General features: G+C 41.1%; 1 protein-coding gene across 6 annotated transcripts in view; it reads right to left on the reverse strand.

The window, feature by feature from the left end:
* THADA (THADA armadillo repeat containing) overlaps positions 1–17,879 on the reverse strand; it is a 356,633-nt gene that overhangs the window by 110,347 nt on the left and 228,407 nt on the right. For all 6 annotated transcript variants that reach the window (XM_023195714.1, XM_023195715.1, XM_023195711.1 and 3 more), the window contains one exon: positions 3,950–4,065. In XM_023195714.1, coding sequence (XP_023051482.1) covers positions 3,950–4,065 — 116 coding nt within the window. The remainder of the gene's footprint in view (positions 1–3,949; positions 4,066–17,879) is intronic.

Raw genomic sequence — 17,879 nt, forward strand, 5'->3', positions numbered from 1 at the left:
ATGAGACTGAACAAACTCAGACTAATGATCAAATAAATTACGGAAGGAAAAGGGTGTCAGTGTTAAAATTTCAGCCAACATTTTTTTTCTTTGCAAAAACATTAATTTTTCATAGTTTACATTCAAAAGATACAGAAAATCCTTAGTAGGCTCAAAGGAATATTTATTCTTCTTTCATGTGTAAATTACCAGGGACATAAAAAAGCCTCTTCAGTAGCTGAATTTGGAATACTCTGCACTGTAATATCTTCATGTAAAAAGGCAGGTGAGAAAGTAAAGACAAGAGTCTGTTCTGAGAAGGGACCGCTAGGACCAGAGGGGGTTCTTCTGAGCATGGAGTTAACTAGTATAACAGACAACTCTCGGAACAAGAGGACCTCAGGGACAGGGCAGGCATGTGACACTGAGGCTTCATCACTTATACCCAGTTCTATAATTTGCTATTTAGGAACCTCAGAGTTATCCTGTCAATGACGTGAATAATATAGAAAAACTGATACATTGCTTTGGAATGCATTGTGCTGTCTGGCAGTATGTTTTCCTTCCAAACTCTATTCCAGGCTCTGAACACATCCTGATTAACACTTGTAAAAGTGTGCTGGGGAGCAAAAGGAAGCCTGGTGTTAGGAACCATTTACAGACCACCCACAAAGCGGAAAGTTCACACTTGGATAATAGAGAGTTGACTGTACTGGAAACAGAAAAGTGGTTTTCCTAGATTCTGGGCAAGGAAGGTGGAAACCCAGTAAATTGCAGTGATTCATGCCTTTGTCTTCTAGAGCTGGAAAATCATGGAGAAAAATCAGAAGTAGGGTGGGGAGTGGAGGGAAGGAGAATGGAAAGCCCAATTAGCAAACAGCAATAGGGACCACAGGACAGGTTTAAAAAGGCCTGGAGGACTTCTCTTCCCCTTAGCTGCAGAGGAAGCTGATGGCAGCTTTGTCAGCCATCTTCAGGCACCGCACAACATGAAGGTCCACTCAATGGCTGGCCTGCCGCTCCATCTCCTCCATCCCATTCAACAAGAGGTAATGGACTCAGGAAGCCAGTGGATAATGACTTTCTATGAGATGCACGAAGGAGTAGCAAGATAAGGGGGCAGAAATTCCTTCCTCACAGCACTTTAAGAACTGGAGTGTTAGGATACTTGGGACAGTCCTGGCTAGAAGCAGGGTTTCAGAGGATAATTTCTGGACAGCCCTGACTTCTTGATCTCCAGAAATAACAGGTAGGAAGAAGTGGCCTATTACCTGGCAAACAGCTGAAGAGTACTGATATGGTATGTATCTTCGGGATGCTAAGAGCCACACAGAAGGCAAATGGTACTAGGCTTGGGTAAACACTTTATGGGTAAGTGACTCCTACTCTCTAAACAAAATGGAGAAAACAGGTTGGGTGCAGTGGCTCACACGCCTGTAATCCCAACACTTTGGGAGGGCGAGGCAGGTGGATCACCTGAGCCCAGGAGTTCGAGACCAGCCTGGGTAACCTGTTGAAACTCCTTCTCCACCAAAAAACCCCACAAAAATTAGCTGGGCATAGTGGCGTGTGCCTGTAGTCCCAGCTGTTCAGGGGACTGAGGTGGAAGGATCACCTGAGCCCCCAGGAGGTCAAGGCCACAGTGAGCCATGGTAGCGCCACTACACTCCAACCTGAGTGACAGAGCATGACCCTGTCTATAAAAAGGGAGAAAAAACAGACTAACAGACTAAAAATGAGAGGCTCCCAATAACTTTACTGGCATTTCAGACACAAGATAATTTCTCCATCAATATCCCTATCCAAAGCTATTAATGTTGAGACAATAATTGAGACACACACATCCACACACTGGGAAATCCACCACTGGCTCCTTCACCAAAAGGTTTCTTTCAGAAGCTTTCACTGTGTGGCCTGGGCATATTTCCTCAGCCCCATTCTCTGTCACTTGTACCTTACACTTTAGGTTCCAGAGGGCGAACTTCCTTATGGTTCTGCAAGCCTACAGTGCCATTTCATATTGCTGTGTCTCTGCCTATGCAATTACCTAAGCCTGGAATTCCCCTACCTGTGTTGGTCAGTTGGCAAAATTCTGGCTCACTCTTGATGGCCAGTTTGATGTCAGCCCTCCCTCACCCCTCTTCTGGGGTACTGCTGTACCTACTACAGACATTTGTAATAACACTTAATATACCAGAGGAAAATTATGTATTTACATATCTTTCTCACTTTCTGGAAGTCCCTGAAGCCAGGACTAGTTCTTTTTTATTTTTGTATCCCTACATCTCTTAACACAAAGGCTGGCAGGTACCCTGTGCTCAACAATGCTTTGTCGAATTAAATTGATTTGAGAGCCTCACACAGCCCATTACTTGACTTGCCATAGAAGGTAGAGAGCCCAACAAAGGTGACCAAAAGCATACTTTCTGAAAAATAAAAAAGAGAGGCTTCTACCTTAGACAGCCAATACATATATCTATATATATATATATATTTTTTTTTTAAATATTACTTTATTTATCTTTTTTTTTTTTTATTTTATTTTATTTTTTTTTGAGAAGGAGTCTCGCTCTGTCACCCAGGCTGGAGTGCAGTGGCCGGATCTCAGCTCACTGCAAGCTCCGCCTCCCGGGTTCACGCCATTCTCCTGCCTCAGCCTCCCGAGTAGCTGGGACTACAGGCGCCCGCCACCTCGTCCAGCTAGTTTTTTGTATTTTTTAGTAGAGACGGGGTTTCACCATGTTAGCCAGGATGGTCTCGATCTCCTGACCTCGTGATCCGCCCGTCTCGGCCTCCCAAAGTGCCGGGATTACAGGCTTGAGCCACCACGCCCGGCCCATATATATTTTTAATTTGTTTGTTTCTCAAACTCTAAGCATCAGAAATTTATTTGTTTTTGAAACAAGGTCTCGCTCTGTTACCCAGGCTCGAGTGCAGTGGTGCAATCATAGCTCACTAGAGCCTTAAACTCCTGGGCCCAAACCATCCTCCTGCGTTAGCCTTCCAAGTAGTTGGGACTACAGGCATGCACCACCATACCTGGCTAACTGTTGTTGTTGTTGTTTTGTAGAGATGGGGTCTTGTTATGTTATCCAGGCTGTTCTTGAATTCCTGGGCTCAAGCAATCCTCCTGCCTCAGCCTTCCAAAGCGCTGGGATTACAGACACGAACCACTACACCTGGCCAATATACTGACTCTTAATCAAATGCGTGCACTATGGCAGGAAAGGTGGTAACACTAACACATGCGCCTCTTCTGGAGCTACTCTGGTGGAACTTAGAGAGGACCTACAGGAGCCTTTGCAGCTAACACTATCCTACCACCACCAGAGTCCTGCAACACAGATTTTGAACATGGCGTTATAGAGAGCACTCCCTGTATATTAAATGAGAAATTCTTTTTACTCCTTCATCTTTCACACAATAAATGTTCTAAGTTCCAGGATAAACTAACAATGGCAAGGATGAAAAATATGTTTCTACCCTTTTTTGCCTTGCTTATTCAAGCTACCCTACTTCCCACCTAAGAATGGCAACTTCCATCCCCTCTTGCTATTCACCCCCTATCTGTCCCTCAGTGCCTGCTCAAGTCTACAGCAATCTCTAATCTCTGAGTTGCCATGGCACCTAAGAGTTTGTACCACATGATTTAGTCAATTACTGCCTTTCATTGTTATAATATCTAACACAGGACTGGGCACATAGCAGGTTTCAATAAAAACAAGCTGATTGGTGGGCAGATAAAAAGCCATGTTACATGCCCCTCAGTCACTTAGCAGTTTTAGAAAAATTGTCAAGAAAATATTTTTCTTTCTTTACCACAACCCGAAGTTCTAAAAGGATAAATACTCCAAGAAGTTTAGAAAACTCATGCCAATGACTTTTAAAACTCCCCACAACTAGAAACGGCAATTCTCAAATGTATTCCTAACCCCTGATAACTCCTTGCTCATGTGGGATTTTAACATACCTCTTGGCCAGCCAGAGTTTGGCTTTGGTACAAACAGTGATGTCAGTCAGCTCGTGCTGGAAGTCTGAATTCGTTCTGTGTTTGGAGTCTGAGTAGGCTTGCAACAGATGAAAAACCTAAACCAAAAAAGAAAAAAAAATTCCTGCTATGAAAATACATTTTTCCTAAATGCTCAGTTCCTCCCTTTTACGTTTCCTTAAAATATTCCCCTCAAAGAAAACAGACACCTGCAGAATGCAGCTCTAGTCTCTTTGCAGAAAAGCATGTTGGTTTTGGAGGATGTAGCAGTGGTGAGAAACCCAAGTCCTTAATCCATACCCATGCTATGGGTTTCTCACACAATCCCCAAAACCGATGACTGTGGCCCCACAATCATCAGCGACAAGAGCTGATTAGTTACAAACAACCTACACATTGATTTCAGCAGAGCAATGCAAACATCTCTATGTTAGCTGTCTCACAGGAAAACAAAATGTGCCTTTTAAAGTCAAAGTCTTAAATTTAAAGAAAGATAAATTGTTTGAGAGTCTAAACTGGTTTACATGTCTGGGTTCATTAGAACAGTCTTGGCTAAAGAAGTAGGCCAAACTAATTCTTGCCTTAGCAAATACTGGGCAGTGATGTTTGTAACTATTTAGGTTTTTTTTTTTTTTTTTTTTTTTTTTAGCAGATCTTCCCTTCGATGTCAGGAGTGAACGCAGCAATGCAGACACGCCCCAATTATACGAGGATAATCGTGTGTATGCACGTATGCATGTATGCATGTACTGGATTCAGCATGTACTGGACATCCGCAAGGCCTCTGTGAGGAGTACAAATCTATAGCAGACAAAGAATAAGGACAAGGGCATACATGAGATCTTTTGACCTTGGCTAGTGCCAAGGAGAAAAATGCATGTCAAGAGAAATCCTTCAGTCTCCAGCCTCCTTATCTAAATCAAGAGGAAGAGGTGGGTACAGCAAAGTAAACACAGCTAAACACACTAAGAACTCTGAAAGTCTACTTTAATAACATCTGTTTTCTTTCCCTATTATACCCTTCTCTAGAGCTGTGAATGATTCTTTCTGTGTAACCAGATTCAACGTTTTCCTCTCTTCTCTCCTATCAACAAGGGGCTAACAATAGTGAAACAATTGAGAGTTAGATATGGAAGGGGGTAATGAGAAACAGAAAAGGCCAGATAAAATCAATCCAGAGTCATCAGACCCTAAATGGGTAAGCTGGCAGGTTTTACTGGGTCAGACGTCTGCAATCACCAACAACAAATACATGCCAAGTACCTTCTGTTTAGAGAATCAAAATAAATTTCTTCTGAACAGAAGTAACTGTACAGGAGAGAGAACACAAGTCCCAATGTGGAGACTGAAAATGCTTTCTCTAATAATGGATCTGTTATTTCAGAAGCAACAGATCATATGTCGTGCCTTCACCACACCCCCGCAGGGATCCAAACCGCCCGTCGTGGAGTCTGGAGCAGTGGGTCTGGCTGGAGCTTCTGTTCTTATGTGGTGACTGCCAGAGGGAAAAAATACCTCCCTCAGCCTGAATCCCCACTGTCCTGAAAGAGCTGGCAAAGTCACTGGGCTTTGCTTTACTTTTCTCTACAGCTGCACAAAACCAACCACCAGGGCTTTTCACGGTGTCACAGGATTGCAATTAATCAGCAGACACCAGCAAAATACATGACTTCGGAATTTACTTGTAAAGAAACCTGTGAGATTTTCAAATGCTTCTCATTTAGAAGCAATCACTTCAAAAATAACTCCTGGTGGATGTTTAAACTTAGTCCTGTATTTGCTCACCTTACTTGGCAAAAACAGTAACTGTTTTTGAAACGCTTGGTAGCTCTGGTTTATGAAAATCAGCCTACAATTCTGTCACACTGGATACAAACCAGACAATTGTGATCCTGGTTATTCACCAGGAATGGAGAGCGATCTATTTACACAGGACAAATGGAGAGACAGGTATGCTGGAAAGCACCGTGGTGGAAATAAGCATGTGGAAGGGCCAGGGTCAGAGCAGTCAAGGAAAACATGGGGCAGGGAAGGAGACAGAGAAGAGAAGACAGGGAAAGGAGAAAGGAAAGAAAGTTTTATAAGCAAATGTATGAAACAGGTTAATGTTTTTGAGATATTTTTCTTTAAGAAAATTAATTTTAAAATTTGAATACACAACTACCCTCATAAGACATTTAGTGTGTTGGGTTCAAGAAAAATGAGACCATCCTTTGGCATGAGGTCCAGGTACAAGGCCAGGCCCTCTGAAACTAGGATTTGATCAAGGTCAGACTGAGGAGCTCCAGGCAGCTCCCAAGACGGGCAGTTTGTCCATCAGCTCTTAAAGGATGGCAAGAGCAAGGCAACTCTTTCTTCCCCACTTTCCTAAAGTTCTGGTCCCAAAGAATTCTGAGGCTAAGAAAGTAGTCAGGCCCAGGCCTGTACTGAACCAAGCACAGAGAAACCAAAGCTACCAGATCCAAGGAGGGTGATTAACTGAACACACATGAGAACTCAGAAGTTCAGTGTCATTTTAGGCGTCCTAAATTGGCAACTGAATCCAAACACTGTCAACAAGTATTTATTCAACAACTCTTATTACCAGGCACTGTCCTAGGGGCTGCAGCAGAGACCTGATAGTTCCTTGCTTTCCTGTAGCTTACATTCTAGTCATAGAGACATGAAAAATCATTAGCTTTCCTGACTCTGCCTGGTCATAATTTACAACCTGCATGGCAGCATCGTCATCACTTTCTTTTTTTATGCTTGACCTCCCCCTCCAATAAGTCTGGATGCACTGTAGGAATTCAACAAGCATTTGCCAAATAAAAACGATGTCAGTATTTGGTGCTTCTTCCTATATTCACTCCTTTAGGACACATTCCCTTGGGTCTGGTGAGCTATCGTAGGTGCCGACTTCTGTGTCTGGAGTGGAACAGACAGATGAATCACGCTGTGCTCCTCATCCCAGTGGATGCCTCATCTGATGGTGGAGGCAAGAAGGCTAGATTAGCACTAAGAATCTGGCCTCATAGAAAAGTCGAAGAGCACGGATTCTGGAGCCGAGCAGAGACAGGTGTAAACCAATTATCAGTTTTGGGGCTTTGGGCAACTTAACCTCTGTTTCTCCACGGTAAATGGCCTATAATAATATCTAACTTGTAGGACTGTAGAGAGATTTAGAAGAGAATATATACTACTAGGATGCACTAGGGATGTGATAACAACATTGATTCTTTTCCGTGTTCTGTCTGCTCCCTCCCTTGCAGCCCCATTCCGAAAATAAACAGTCAGAGAAGACTTTGCAGAAAGAGTGATATGCGTATGTGGCCTTGAAAACAGTCTTGCCAGAATCGAGGGAAGGGTATGCAAGCAGTGAAAACAATTAAAACACATTTTAAGGGTATTAAAATATTGGTAACACCAACAAAAGAGTGAACCTTAAACTATGGACTTTAGTTAATAATAATGAGTAAATACTGCTTCATTAATTGTAACAAATGTACCACACAAATACAAGATATTCATAGTAGGAGAAAATTGGAGGAAGCAGGTGGGGAGGAGAAACCTTCTGTATTACCAGTTCAATTTTTCCTTAAGTCTAATGGTTCTAAAAATTAGTCAATTAATTTTTTAAAATATTGGTACTATTCAGGGGAGAGCAAGTGGTCCTGTGTGAGCAGAGCACAGCCAGGGTGTGCACAGGGTGGTGGGAGACACAGCTGGAGAAAGGAGTCGGGTCTGGTTAGAGAAAGACCTTAAAGGCAACATTAAGGAATGTGTACTTTATTCTGCGGATGGCAAAGATTTCTTCAGAGAATGCTCTTGGGTGATGAGATTTGTAATTTGGAGAGGAAAGCCAGGGGCAGTGTGGAGGTCACAGCAGAAGGGGTGGAATGCCCAAGACTACTGCAGTAGTCTAGACAAGAGGAGGTGAGGGTTGAAACCAGCAGCTCAAAACCAATAGCCTGTGGGCCAAAAGTGGCTGCAGATGTTTTGTTTAGCCCACGCAGTACTTTTAAATCAACCCTTACGAATTGGGAGATTTCACATTAAAGTCATCCTGATTTCCATTTTGAAAAATTAGATCTGGCTATAGCGGCTCACTTTCCTGCAGGGCTAACAGTCACCTGGCTGGAGCTGAGCAGTAGGACCTGGCCTTGGAGATGAGAACTGCACTCTCTAATCTATCACTGTCACCACTATTACTACTGCCTGCTACTCTAGTCACTAAGATGGAGGATCAATGACATTTATCAAAGCTCTTAGGCTTTTTTTTGTTTTAAACTTTTGGAGAATCGAGAAAAAAATAAAAACTGAACTCAAATCTCTATTAAAAGTTTGAAAACAAAGAATGGGCAGAGAGCCCCTGTGTTTATACTCATCCCCCTTTGGTTCACTTACGCGCCTGGCACAGGCAGGATTCTGATTCTGTGACATCTCCACCCCACCCCAATCTAAACCACAGCAGCAGTGGAAGGAGAGGAAAGGATACATTTGAGAGAGCTTCTGAGCGCTCAGAGGCAGGGCTTGGCAACTGCTTTAGACATGGAGTTAAGCCACAGGAAAGAGCCTCTTAACTTGGGCAGCTGGTGAACAAGGGGCATCTTTCAAGATGGAGATCATAAGAGAATCTACAGCAGACTTGGGAATGAGGGAGCGGAATTAATGAGTTTGGTTGGGAATATCCGTGTGATGACTGCTTGACTTAGGGTAATTTATCTCACAAAAAAGAATTCTTCAGGGACAAAAGGGAGCTCTATTAATAATCACACTAGGAAAAACAGAGGACAGATGCTTACCCCTAGCTGTAATAGGTCTCTTGGAGAAGGGTTAGAGGTGGACACAGAGGTCATCAGCAAAAGAAACAGGAGAAAGCTTTGTTGCCTTAAGATAGTTACGACCCAATCAGAAAAAGACTGAAAGCACATTATGAAACAAACAAGTACAAGCCAACAGCATCACCCATGACTATCACGGGCATGGAGCTGCCAAGAGATGGGACTGTCAGCCCTGCCCTGAGGGTGGCCATGGAAGCAGCTGGGAGAAGCAGGGAACACATTGCAGGAGGGTGTCAGTGAGTAGGCTGATTTCTTGTCCCTGAGATGCAAGCCTTAATCAAAGTTTGAGGGGAACTGAGAAGTCTGGAGAACCTGGAAGCAGTTACCTTCCGTCCCCCACCCCTCCACTCTAAACACAGAGAGACTCAGGGGAGCCCCAAGCATCTGTGTAAAGCATGGGGTCCATTTTGGCAGCTTTGAAATGCTCTTTGAATAAATGCCATGGGCCTAAAAAGAGTCATGAAGCAGTTCCCTGAAAAAACTTGCACTGCACCAGTAAAATATGTCTAGTTTATGCTGCTGGACTAAAATAGCAACTTGTGTTAGACAAGATCAAGATGATATATGGTTGTTTGGGAATGCAACGCTGAGATGGGTTTTCCTCTTCACCAAGCATGGCTTCCAGGCAATTTTCCCCCTTATAAAATCAACAGCAGCTGAGCTCCAGAAACCAGCAGAATCCAGCAATAACAGGACAAGGTTAGACAGGCTATGAAAAAAGACAACTCCAATAAGAAGAGAGATGCTCATTTCAAAGGTCAGATATAAATGGGGTAAACGTATCATAACTATTAAAAACCTCAAATTCTGAAGATCAAAAAACCTGTCTACTTTTGCAACTGTGGTTTCTTTAAAGCAAATTCTGTTTTTCCCTTGCTGCATGCAGACTACAGGTGAATATTTTTGACCCTATCACCTTCAGCCAAGTATAAAATTTCTGTATCTGCCGTTTTGCCTAGTTTTCTCCCTGCATTGCTCCAACCCCCAAAGCTAAGCCAGTGCCACATTTTTCCAAGCTTACTGTTTACACAGGATTTTATTTCGACTGGTAAAACATCTGTATTTTTTCAGGGACTTAAATAAATGATCTATGCCGGGAATGTACAGTATAGGGTGATGTCAGGCCCCCTTTTTTTCTCGACTCACTGGGCAGAACAGGCAAACATTGTTTCAGCCTGTAGTTGGGAATGTGAATATTTATCCTGCCGACTTAATTCATACAAACAGAACTGCAGGCAGGCAGGCAGAAGTATTTTATGGCTGTAAGTCAGACTGAAAGGGGGGTAAAAGGGTAAAAGAGAGATGACTGAGGGAGGAATCGAAACTTTCTAATTCACAGAAACAAGCCCAATCACATCATTGCTGGGAAACATATACAGCAAAAATCATTCAAAATGCAGATTGTGTTTGTATGTGAGTGGAGGACAGGGTGGGAAGGCAAGAGAGAGAAAGATCTCTAACAATACAGTATGTCATCTGCAGTCATTCCAATGTGGCCTAGGATTTGTTTTCCATTTCAGGCATATTAACTGGAACCCTAACTAGACCATAGGCTTCTCAGGAGCACCCCTCTTGCCTCTGACTTCCACAATGCAGGGTGTCATGCTTATTGGGTGTAAGTACCTAATCATCTGTACAGAGCTCAACATGTTGTTTTTTAGTCACAGCCCAAATGGGCTAGAGCCAGAACCTTGGGATACCTGAACTCCTCGACCTAGTCATTCCCCAGAAGAAAGGGCTTGGTAGGCAGGCACGTGCTGTCCACCTTAACCCATCAATCTGCTAGAGGGCCAGTCAGGAAGCATTTCATGTGGTTGCTCGCCTAAACTTCAACCTGTTTATTGGGTAAGAATACATCCTTAGGATGGTCTTGCTAAGTTCCCAAAACATGACACCTTACTGTGTTGTGTGTTGCTGCCAGGAAAAGGATGCTAATTACAAAGTGTAATTACTTCCTAGTTGATTCTGGTTTGGGAAGAGAATCATAGGAAACAGGCCGTGAATATCTTTAAGGACTACCATGTACAAAAACACAAAGCCTGTTGGGGACTGGAAATTCACTTTGGGCCTCAAATCCATCCCCTCCTTTCTATTAACACTCCCACTACTCTAGTTCAGGAACAAGAAGACCCTGCATCTAGATGATAAAAACAACTTAACTGCCTAGTCTCTGCCTCCAGCACTTATTTTACACATGGCCAGCAAAGAAATATTCCTAAAGCCAAGCTCTGAGGACATCACTCTCAAGTTCAAAATCCGTCAATGACTTCCAACTTCCCAAAGAAAGTGCTGGGCACTAAAGGCTCAATCTACCTTTCTAGATTTAATTCCTATTTCTTCCACTTTATGAACCTATTCTGTGGCCATAAAGAACAATTTACCATTTCTAACAACTTACAAATGCTTTCCTGGCCAGGACGTTCCATCATTTGTCTCCCCACCTTCTCCAACTCCACCTACTGAAATTCCATAAAGTAATGCCCAGCTTAAATGTCACCTTCCCCATAAAACCCTCCACTCCCACCCTTGAGCTTTCCTCAACTACCCCCACTCCCACCCTAAGACTCACTGGTTTTCTCTTCAGTGCCCCAACATCTCCTTTAATTTGATGATTTTAAAAAACTGTTTAATCCCGTCGTCATGGTTATCAATCTATACTATCCTTTTCTAGAGTATGGAGCTCTTTATCTGGCAGGGAGAGGGGCTCAAAACAGAGGATTCATTGATTCAGAATTCTACCATGGTCTTGTTAGGGGTGGCAGAACAGAAGCTGCATTTGCAGCAGCAGCTGGGGTGCTAAAAGCCACCTCTGTAAACTCTGGTCACACCAAGGTGTTGGGGGAAATAGTACTGACAAGAGAGAAAGTATACATTTGTCTTGGATCATCTCTCACCTGTTGTTCTAAATTCTACAAAGTAACTACGAGCTCCTTCACATGGGAGACTCGTCAAGGGTCCCCTACGAGGGCCCCCAAGCTGTTGGTTAAGGGCAAGGTTTGGACAGTGACATCAGATAGTCAACCTTAACCCAACATACAAATGAAGGCCTGCATATGAAGAATTTAAAATTAACTAAACACTAACATAATATCTGCTCTAACTAAAAAGTTCCTAATTTTAGAACACAGATACATTTCTGAAAATCTAGCTATAAAATTATTTGTAAAATAAATCTGTTTAAATCCTTTGGAAGAGCTGTATTATATTTGATAATTTATCTTGCTTATATATTTGGATCTTCAACTAGTGAGTTTTCTGAGAGAGTATCGAGATCAATAAGAAACTCTTAATGTGGTAAAACTTACTAATGAAAAATAATACATGGCACAGTGGCTCATGCCTGTAATTCCAGCACTTTGGGAGGCCGAGGCAGGCAGATCACCTGAGGTCAGGAGTTTGAGACCAGCTTGGCCAACATGGTGAAACCTCATCTCTACTAAAAATACAAAAATTAGCCAGGCGTGGTGACTTGTGCCTGTAATCCCAGCTACTTGGGAGACTGAGGCAGGAGAATCACTTGAATCTGGGAGGTGGAGGTTGTGGTGAGCAGCGATCGCGCCACTGCATTCCAACCTGGGTGACAGAGTAAGACTCTGTCTCAAAAAATAAAATAAAATAATAATACAGATAATTTGTTCAGTCAAGACAAAGTTACTATTTTAAAATAAATTTTATTGTGTATATTTAAGGTATAGAACATTTACGAGAAGAGAGGGAGAGGGAGGGAGGGAGGGGAAGGGAGAGGGAGAGAGAGGGGGAAAGGAGGGGGGAGGGGGGAGAGGGGGAGAGAGAGAGAGAGAGAGAGAGACTGACTATAGTGAAACAGATTAGCATACCCATCATTTCACACAGTAACCAGCATCCCTACCACCACTTTCCAGGGCAAGAGTGGGTTATTAACTACAGTCCTAATACTGTAGTTAGATCTTTCAACTTGTTCATCCTATGTAATTGCTACTTTGTATCCTTTGACCTACATCTGACCTACTCCAACCCTGGTAACCACTAACCATTAGTTTATTCTCCAGTTCTATATATTTGACTTGTATTATTTTGTTAAAGATTTCACATATAATTAAGATCATGCAATACTTTTCTGTGTCTGGCTTGTTTCTCTCAGCAAAGTGTCTTCCTGGTCCATTCATGGTGTAGCAAATGGCAAGATCTCCTCCTTTTTAAAGGCTGAATAATATTCCACTGCACATAATCTATCTCTCTCAGTTTCCTTATTCATTCATCCATTTATGGATACCCAGGCTATTTCACTTCCTCTGGATACATACCCAGAAGAAGGATTGCTGGGTCTTATGGTGGTTCTATTTGTAATTTCTTTAGGAATCTTCATACTGTTTTCCATTATGGAGGCATCAATCTGCATGCCCACTAACAGGGTACAACAGTTCCCTTTTCTGCACACCCTTACCAACACTTATCTCTTGTTTTTTGATAACAGCTATCCTAAGAGGAGTGAGGTGGCATCACATAATGGTTTTGATTTCACTTGAATGCAAATCAAATGATTAGTGATGTTGAGCACTATTTTATATACCTGTTGGCCATTTTCATGTCATCTTTTTTGAGATATAAGAGACGGGCATTCAAGTTCGTTGCCCATTTTTAAATTGGGTTATATATTTTCTTGCAAATGAGTTTATGAATTACTCATAAATCTTAGATAATAACCCCTTATCTGATACATGGCTTGCAAATACTTTCCCCCAATCTGTAGGTTGCCTTTTTTCACATTTTATTTGTTTATTTATTTATTGAGATGGAGTCTTGGTCTGTCGCCCATGCTGGAGTGTGGTGGTACAATCTTGGCTCACTGCAACCTCTGCCTCCCAGGTTCAAGCGATTCTCCTGCCTCAGCCTCCCAAGTAGCTGGGACTACAGGCATGGGCCACCAAGCCTGGCTAATTTTTTTTTTTTTTTGAGACGGAGTCTTGCTCTATTGCCCAGGTGAAGTGCAGTGGTGCATTCTCGGCTGACTGCAAGCTCCGCCTCCCAGGTTCATGCCATTCTGCCTCAGCCTCCTGTGTAGCTGGGACTACAGGCGCCTGCCGCCATGCCCGGCTAATTTTTTGTATTTTTAGTAGAGATGGGGTTTCACCGTATTAGCCAGGCTGGTCTCAATCTCCTGACCTTGTGATCTGCCCACCTCGGCCTCCCAAAGTGCTGGGATTACAGGCGTGAGTGGGCCCAGCCAATTTTTATATTTTTAGTAGAGATGGGGTTTTGTCATGTTGACCAGGCTGGTCTTGAACTCCTGACCTCAAGTGATCCATCAGCCTCGGCCTCTTAAAGTGCTAGAATTACAGGCATGAGCCACCACGCCTGGCCACATTTTATTTTTTAATTTTTTATGGGTATATGGTAGGTGTATACATTTACAGGGTACATAAGATATTTTGATACAGGCATACGATGTGTACTAACCATTTATCATTTCTTTGTGTTACGAACATTCCAATTATATTCTTTTATTTTTAAATGTACAATAAATTATTGTTGACTGTAGTTATCCTATTGTGTTATCAAATACTAGATATTATTCATTCTATCTAACTGTATTTTTGTACCCATTAACTATGCCCCATTCCTTTCCTCTCCAGTCTCTGGTAAACATCATTTTACTCTCTCTCTCCATGAGTTCAATTGTTTTAATTTTTGGCTCCTACAAATAGTGAAAACGTGAAATTTGTCTTTCTGTGCCTGGTTTATTTCACTTAGCATGGAACCTCTAGTTCTACCTATATTTTTGCAAATGACAGGATCTCATTCTTTTTTATAGCTGGACAGTACTGCACTGTGTATATGGACTATGTTTTCTTTACCATTTGATATAGTTTGGTTGTGTCCCTACCCAAATCTCAACTTGTAGTTCCCATAAACCCATGTATTGAGGGAGGGACCCAGAGGGAGGTAATTGGATCATGGGGGTGGTTATCCTCATGCTGTTCTCATGATAGAGAATGAGTTCTCACGAGATCTGATGGCTTTACAAGGGTTTTTTTCCCCTTTTGCTCGGCACTTCTCCTTGCTGCTACCGTGGGTAAAGAAGGACGCATTTGCTTCCTTTTCCGCCATGACTGTTAAGTTTCCTGAGGTCTCCTCAGCCATGCTGAACTGTGAGGCCAATTAAACCTCTTTCCTTTAAAATTACCCAGTCACGGGTATGTCTTTATTAGCAGCATGAGAACAAACTAATACACCATTCATCTGCTGATGGACACTTAGGCCTTGGGTTGATTCTAAATCTTGGCTATTATGAACAGTGCTTTAATAAACAAGACAGTGCAGACATCTCTTTGATATACTGATTTCCTTTCTTTTGAGTACAAACCTAATAGTGGGATTGCTGGATCACATGGTATTCTAGTTTTGCTTTTTGAGGAACCTCCAAACTCTTCTCCACAGTGATTGTACTAATTTACATTCCCACCAAAAGTTATACAAAGGTTCCCCTTTCTCCATATCTTTGCCAGCATTCATTATTGCCTGTCTCTTGGTTAAAAATCATTTTAACTGAGGTAAGATAATTATAGGCTGCCTTTTCATCTTGTTTATTGTTTCCTTTGCTTGCAGAAGCTTTTTAGTTTGATATCGTCCTTTTATCCATATTTGCTTTTGTAGCCCAACCTTCTGGTGTGACAGTCAAGAAATCATTGCCAAGGCCGATGTCAAGGTTTCCCCTGTGTTTTCTTAGTTTTATGTCTTAGGTCTTATGTTTATATCTTTTATCTATTTTGAGTTGACTTTTGTGTATGGTATAAGGGTCAAATGTCATTCTTTTGCATGTGGAAATCCAGTTTCCCCAGCACCATTTACTGAAAAAACTATCCCTTCCCCATTGCAGATACAGTTAATCTTAAGGCAATACAGGAGAAGAGGAACTGATAGTGGCATAAATGAAACAAAATTAGTCATTGATTGATAACTGTTTGAAGTTGAGTGATGGATACATGGGGATCCATTATATTATTTGTGTATATCTAAAAATTTCTGTAATATAAAAATGTGAAAAAGATTTAGTGAGGGAGGGAAGAAGGGAAAGATAAAATAGCTTAGTGTATAGGACACAAAAATAACCAATATAGGAAGAGCTTATGATGTAGTGCAGAAACTTAGATGTACATACTGAAATTTAAGGTAGAAAACAGTTAAGTGCTATAAGAGAAATACAGAACAGAAGGCCTAGAAACAAACTCATTAGAAATTCTGCACATGGAAAGTAAGTGGATTATAAAAGTACATTTAAGCAGTAGTGAAAAGATTAATTCATTCAATAAATAGTATTAAGACATTCAACCAGTCCTTTGGGAAACGATATACTTGGATTCCTATCTAAAGCCTTAAACTAAGATAAATTCCAGATGGAGAAAAGAATCAAATGTAAAAAAGAAACTATAAAAAATGCTAGAAGGGAATGAAATATGTTCTATATCATGTTTTATAATCATCCGGTAAAAATGTTTTTTAAAATAATAAAAAGCCATGAATAAGGGAAAATAAGATGTATAAATATGTCAACATAAAAACTGAAAACTTTCATATAGCAAAAACTAATATGAAGATTCAAAAGTAAAGGGAAACTAGGGGTAAAATATCTGCTAATTCCCCTAAGGAACAAAATTTGCAAATCAATAACAAAAATGAAAGTAACTGAATGAAATATGGCAGGAATTCTCAAACTTTCTCAATTCAAAGCACCTTTAGTACCTCACTAATTTTTTCAGGGTACCCTAAGGCCAAAGGAAATAGCTAGGAGTTCCATTTATTAAGTAGTTAGGTCCAAACAATCCAATAAGTATTTATGCCTTAATAACTTCGTGGCTGTGTGAAAAAATAAACATTAAGTTGAAAGAAAAAATATTTTCCTTTCATACTTAAAAAGCCACAATTACTCACTAATGGGATGCATGTGCCTATTGGATACTGTATGGCTTCCCCAGACTTGGACTCCACCACTCATTCCTGTTCCACATTGATTTTCTCAGAGCACTTGCTTTTTTTATCACAGCAACTACCAAATGCTCAACTTTGCAAAGATACAGCATCATCAAAAGGAATGTAGTATGAGCTAATGTTAAAAACTATAAATTACTTTGTACTAGTAATTCCACATAATGTCTGACAGATGGCAAGTGTCACTGTGCTTCTCCCTAAAATTGAAGATATCCCATGCCTTGCCACATACTTTGGGAACTGCAAATATTTAGCAAAGAACATAAACAAACAATTCACAGATGAAATACAAATAGCCAATAAATGTATCAGAAAATGTTTAATTTCATTAGTGTTTAAAGAAGTGTAATAAAACAATGAGGGTTTTTTTTTAACCTATGTATTTGGCACACAATTTTTTTTTTTTTTAAAGAGTAAGACGCAATTGATAGATGGACAAGAAAATAAGACACTCTCAGTCATCACTGGTGGAAGTAGAAATTGTCAAACCTTTTTGGAGGGTAACCAGCAGAGTCATGTTGTATACATAACATATTCTATGCAAATGGTACCCAATGGAGTTGGGCAAAGCCACAACTTGAAAGTCCAGCATTTGCTATCAAAATGGAAGACATGTGCTTTCTTTAATTTTGCAATGCCCACTTCTAGGAGTTTATTTTACAGACAAACAGATATGGGCAAAGCTATAGATGTTCAAGGATCATCTTCAGCAGCACTGGTTGTATGGAATAGGAAAATTTAGAAACAACCAATACAGGACCAGTTGAAAAGAGTAAGGGATAGTCCTACATATATCCTGTCATGTACAGCCAAACTGTACAGCCATTATAAAGAAGTTGTAGGTTTATATAGGCGCAACTGGAAATTTCTCCAAGTCATACTGTAAAGTGAAAAAGGAAGCTACAAAAATACTATGATCCCATTTTTATTAATGCCAAGTTGTTAACAATGGGGGAATGGGGTTTTTACATTCAATGTTGTATATTTCTGTAATTTAGAAAGCTTTATAGTAGAAATGCATTACTTTTCAATGTTTTTCAAGTTTTGAAATTGTAGACTCATAACAAATTGCAAAGACAGCAGAGTCAGTGTACCTTTTACTCAGCTTCCCCCAATGGTGATAC

This window comes from Piliocolobus tephrosceles, chromosome 15 (assembly GCF_002776525.5).
Source record: "Piliocolobus tephrosceles isolate RC106 chromosome 15, ASM277652v3, whole genome shotgun sequence".
NCBI classification, from domain to species: Eukaryota; Metazoa; Chordata; class Mammalia; order Primates; family Cercopithecidae; genus Piliocolobus; species Piliocolobus tephrosceles.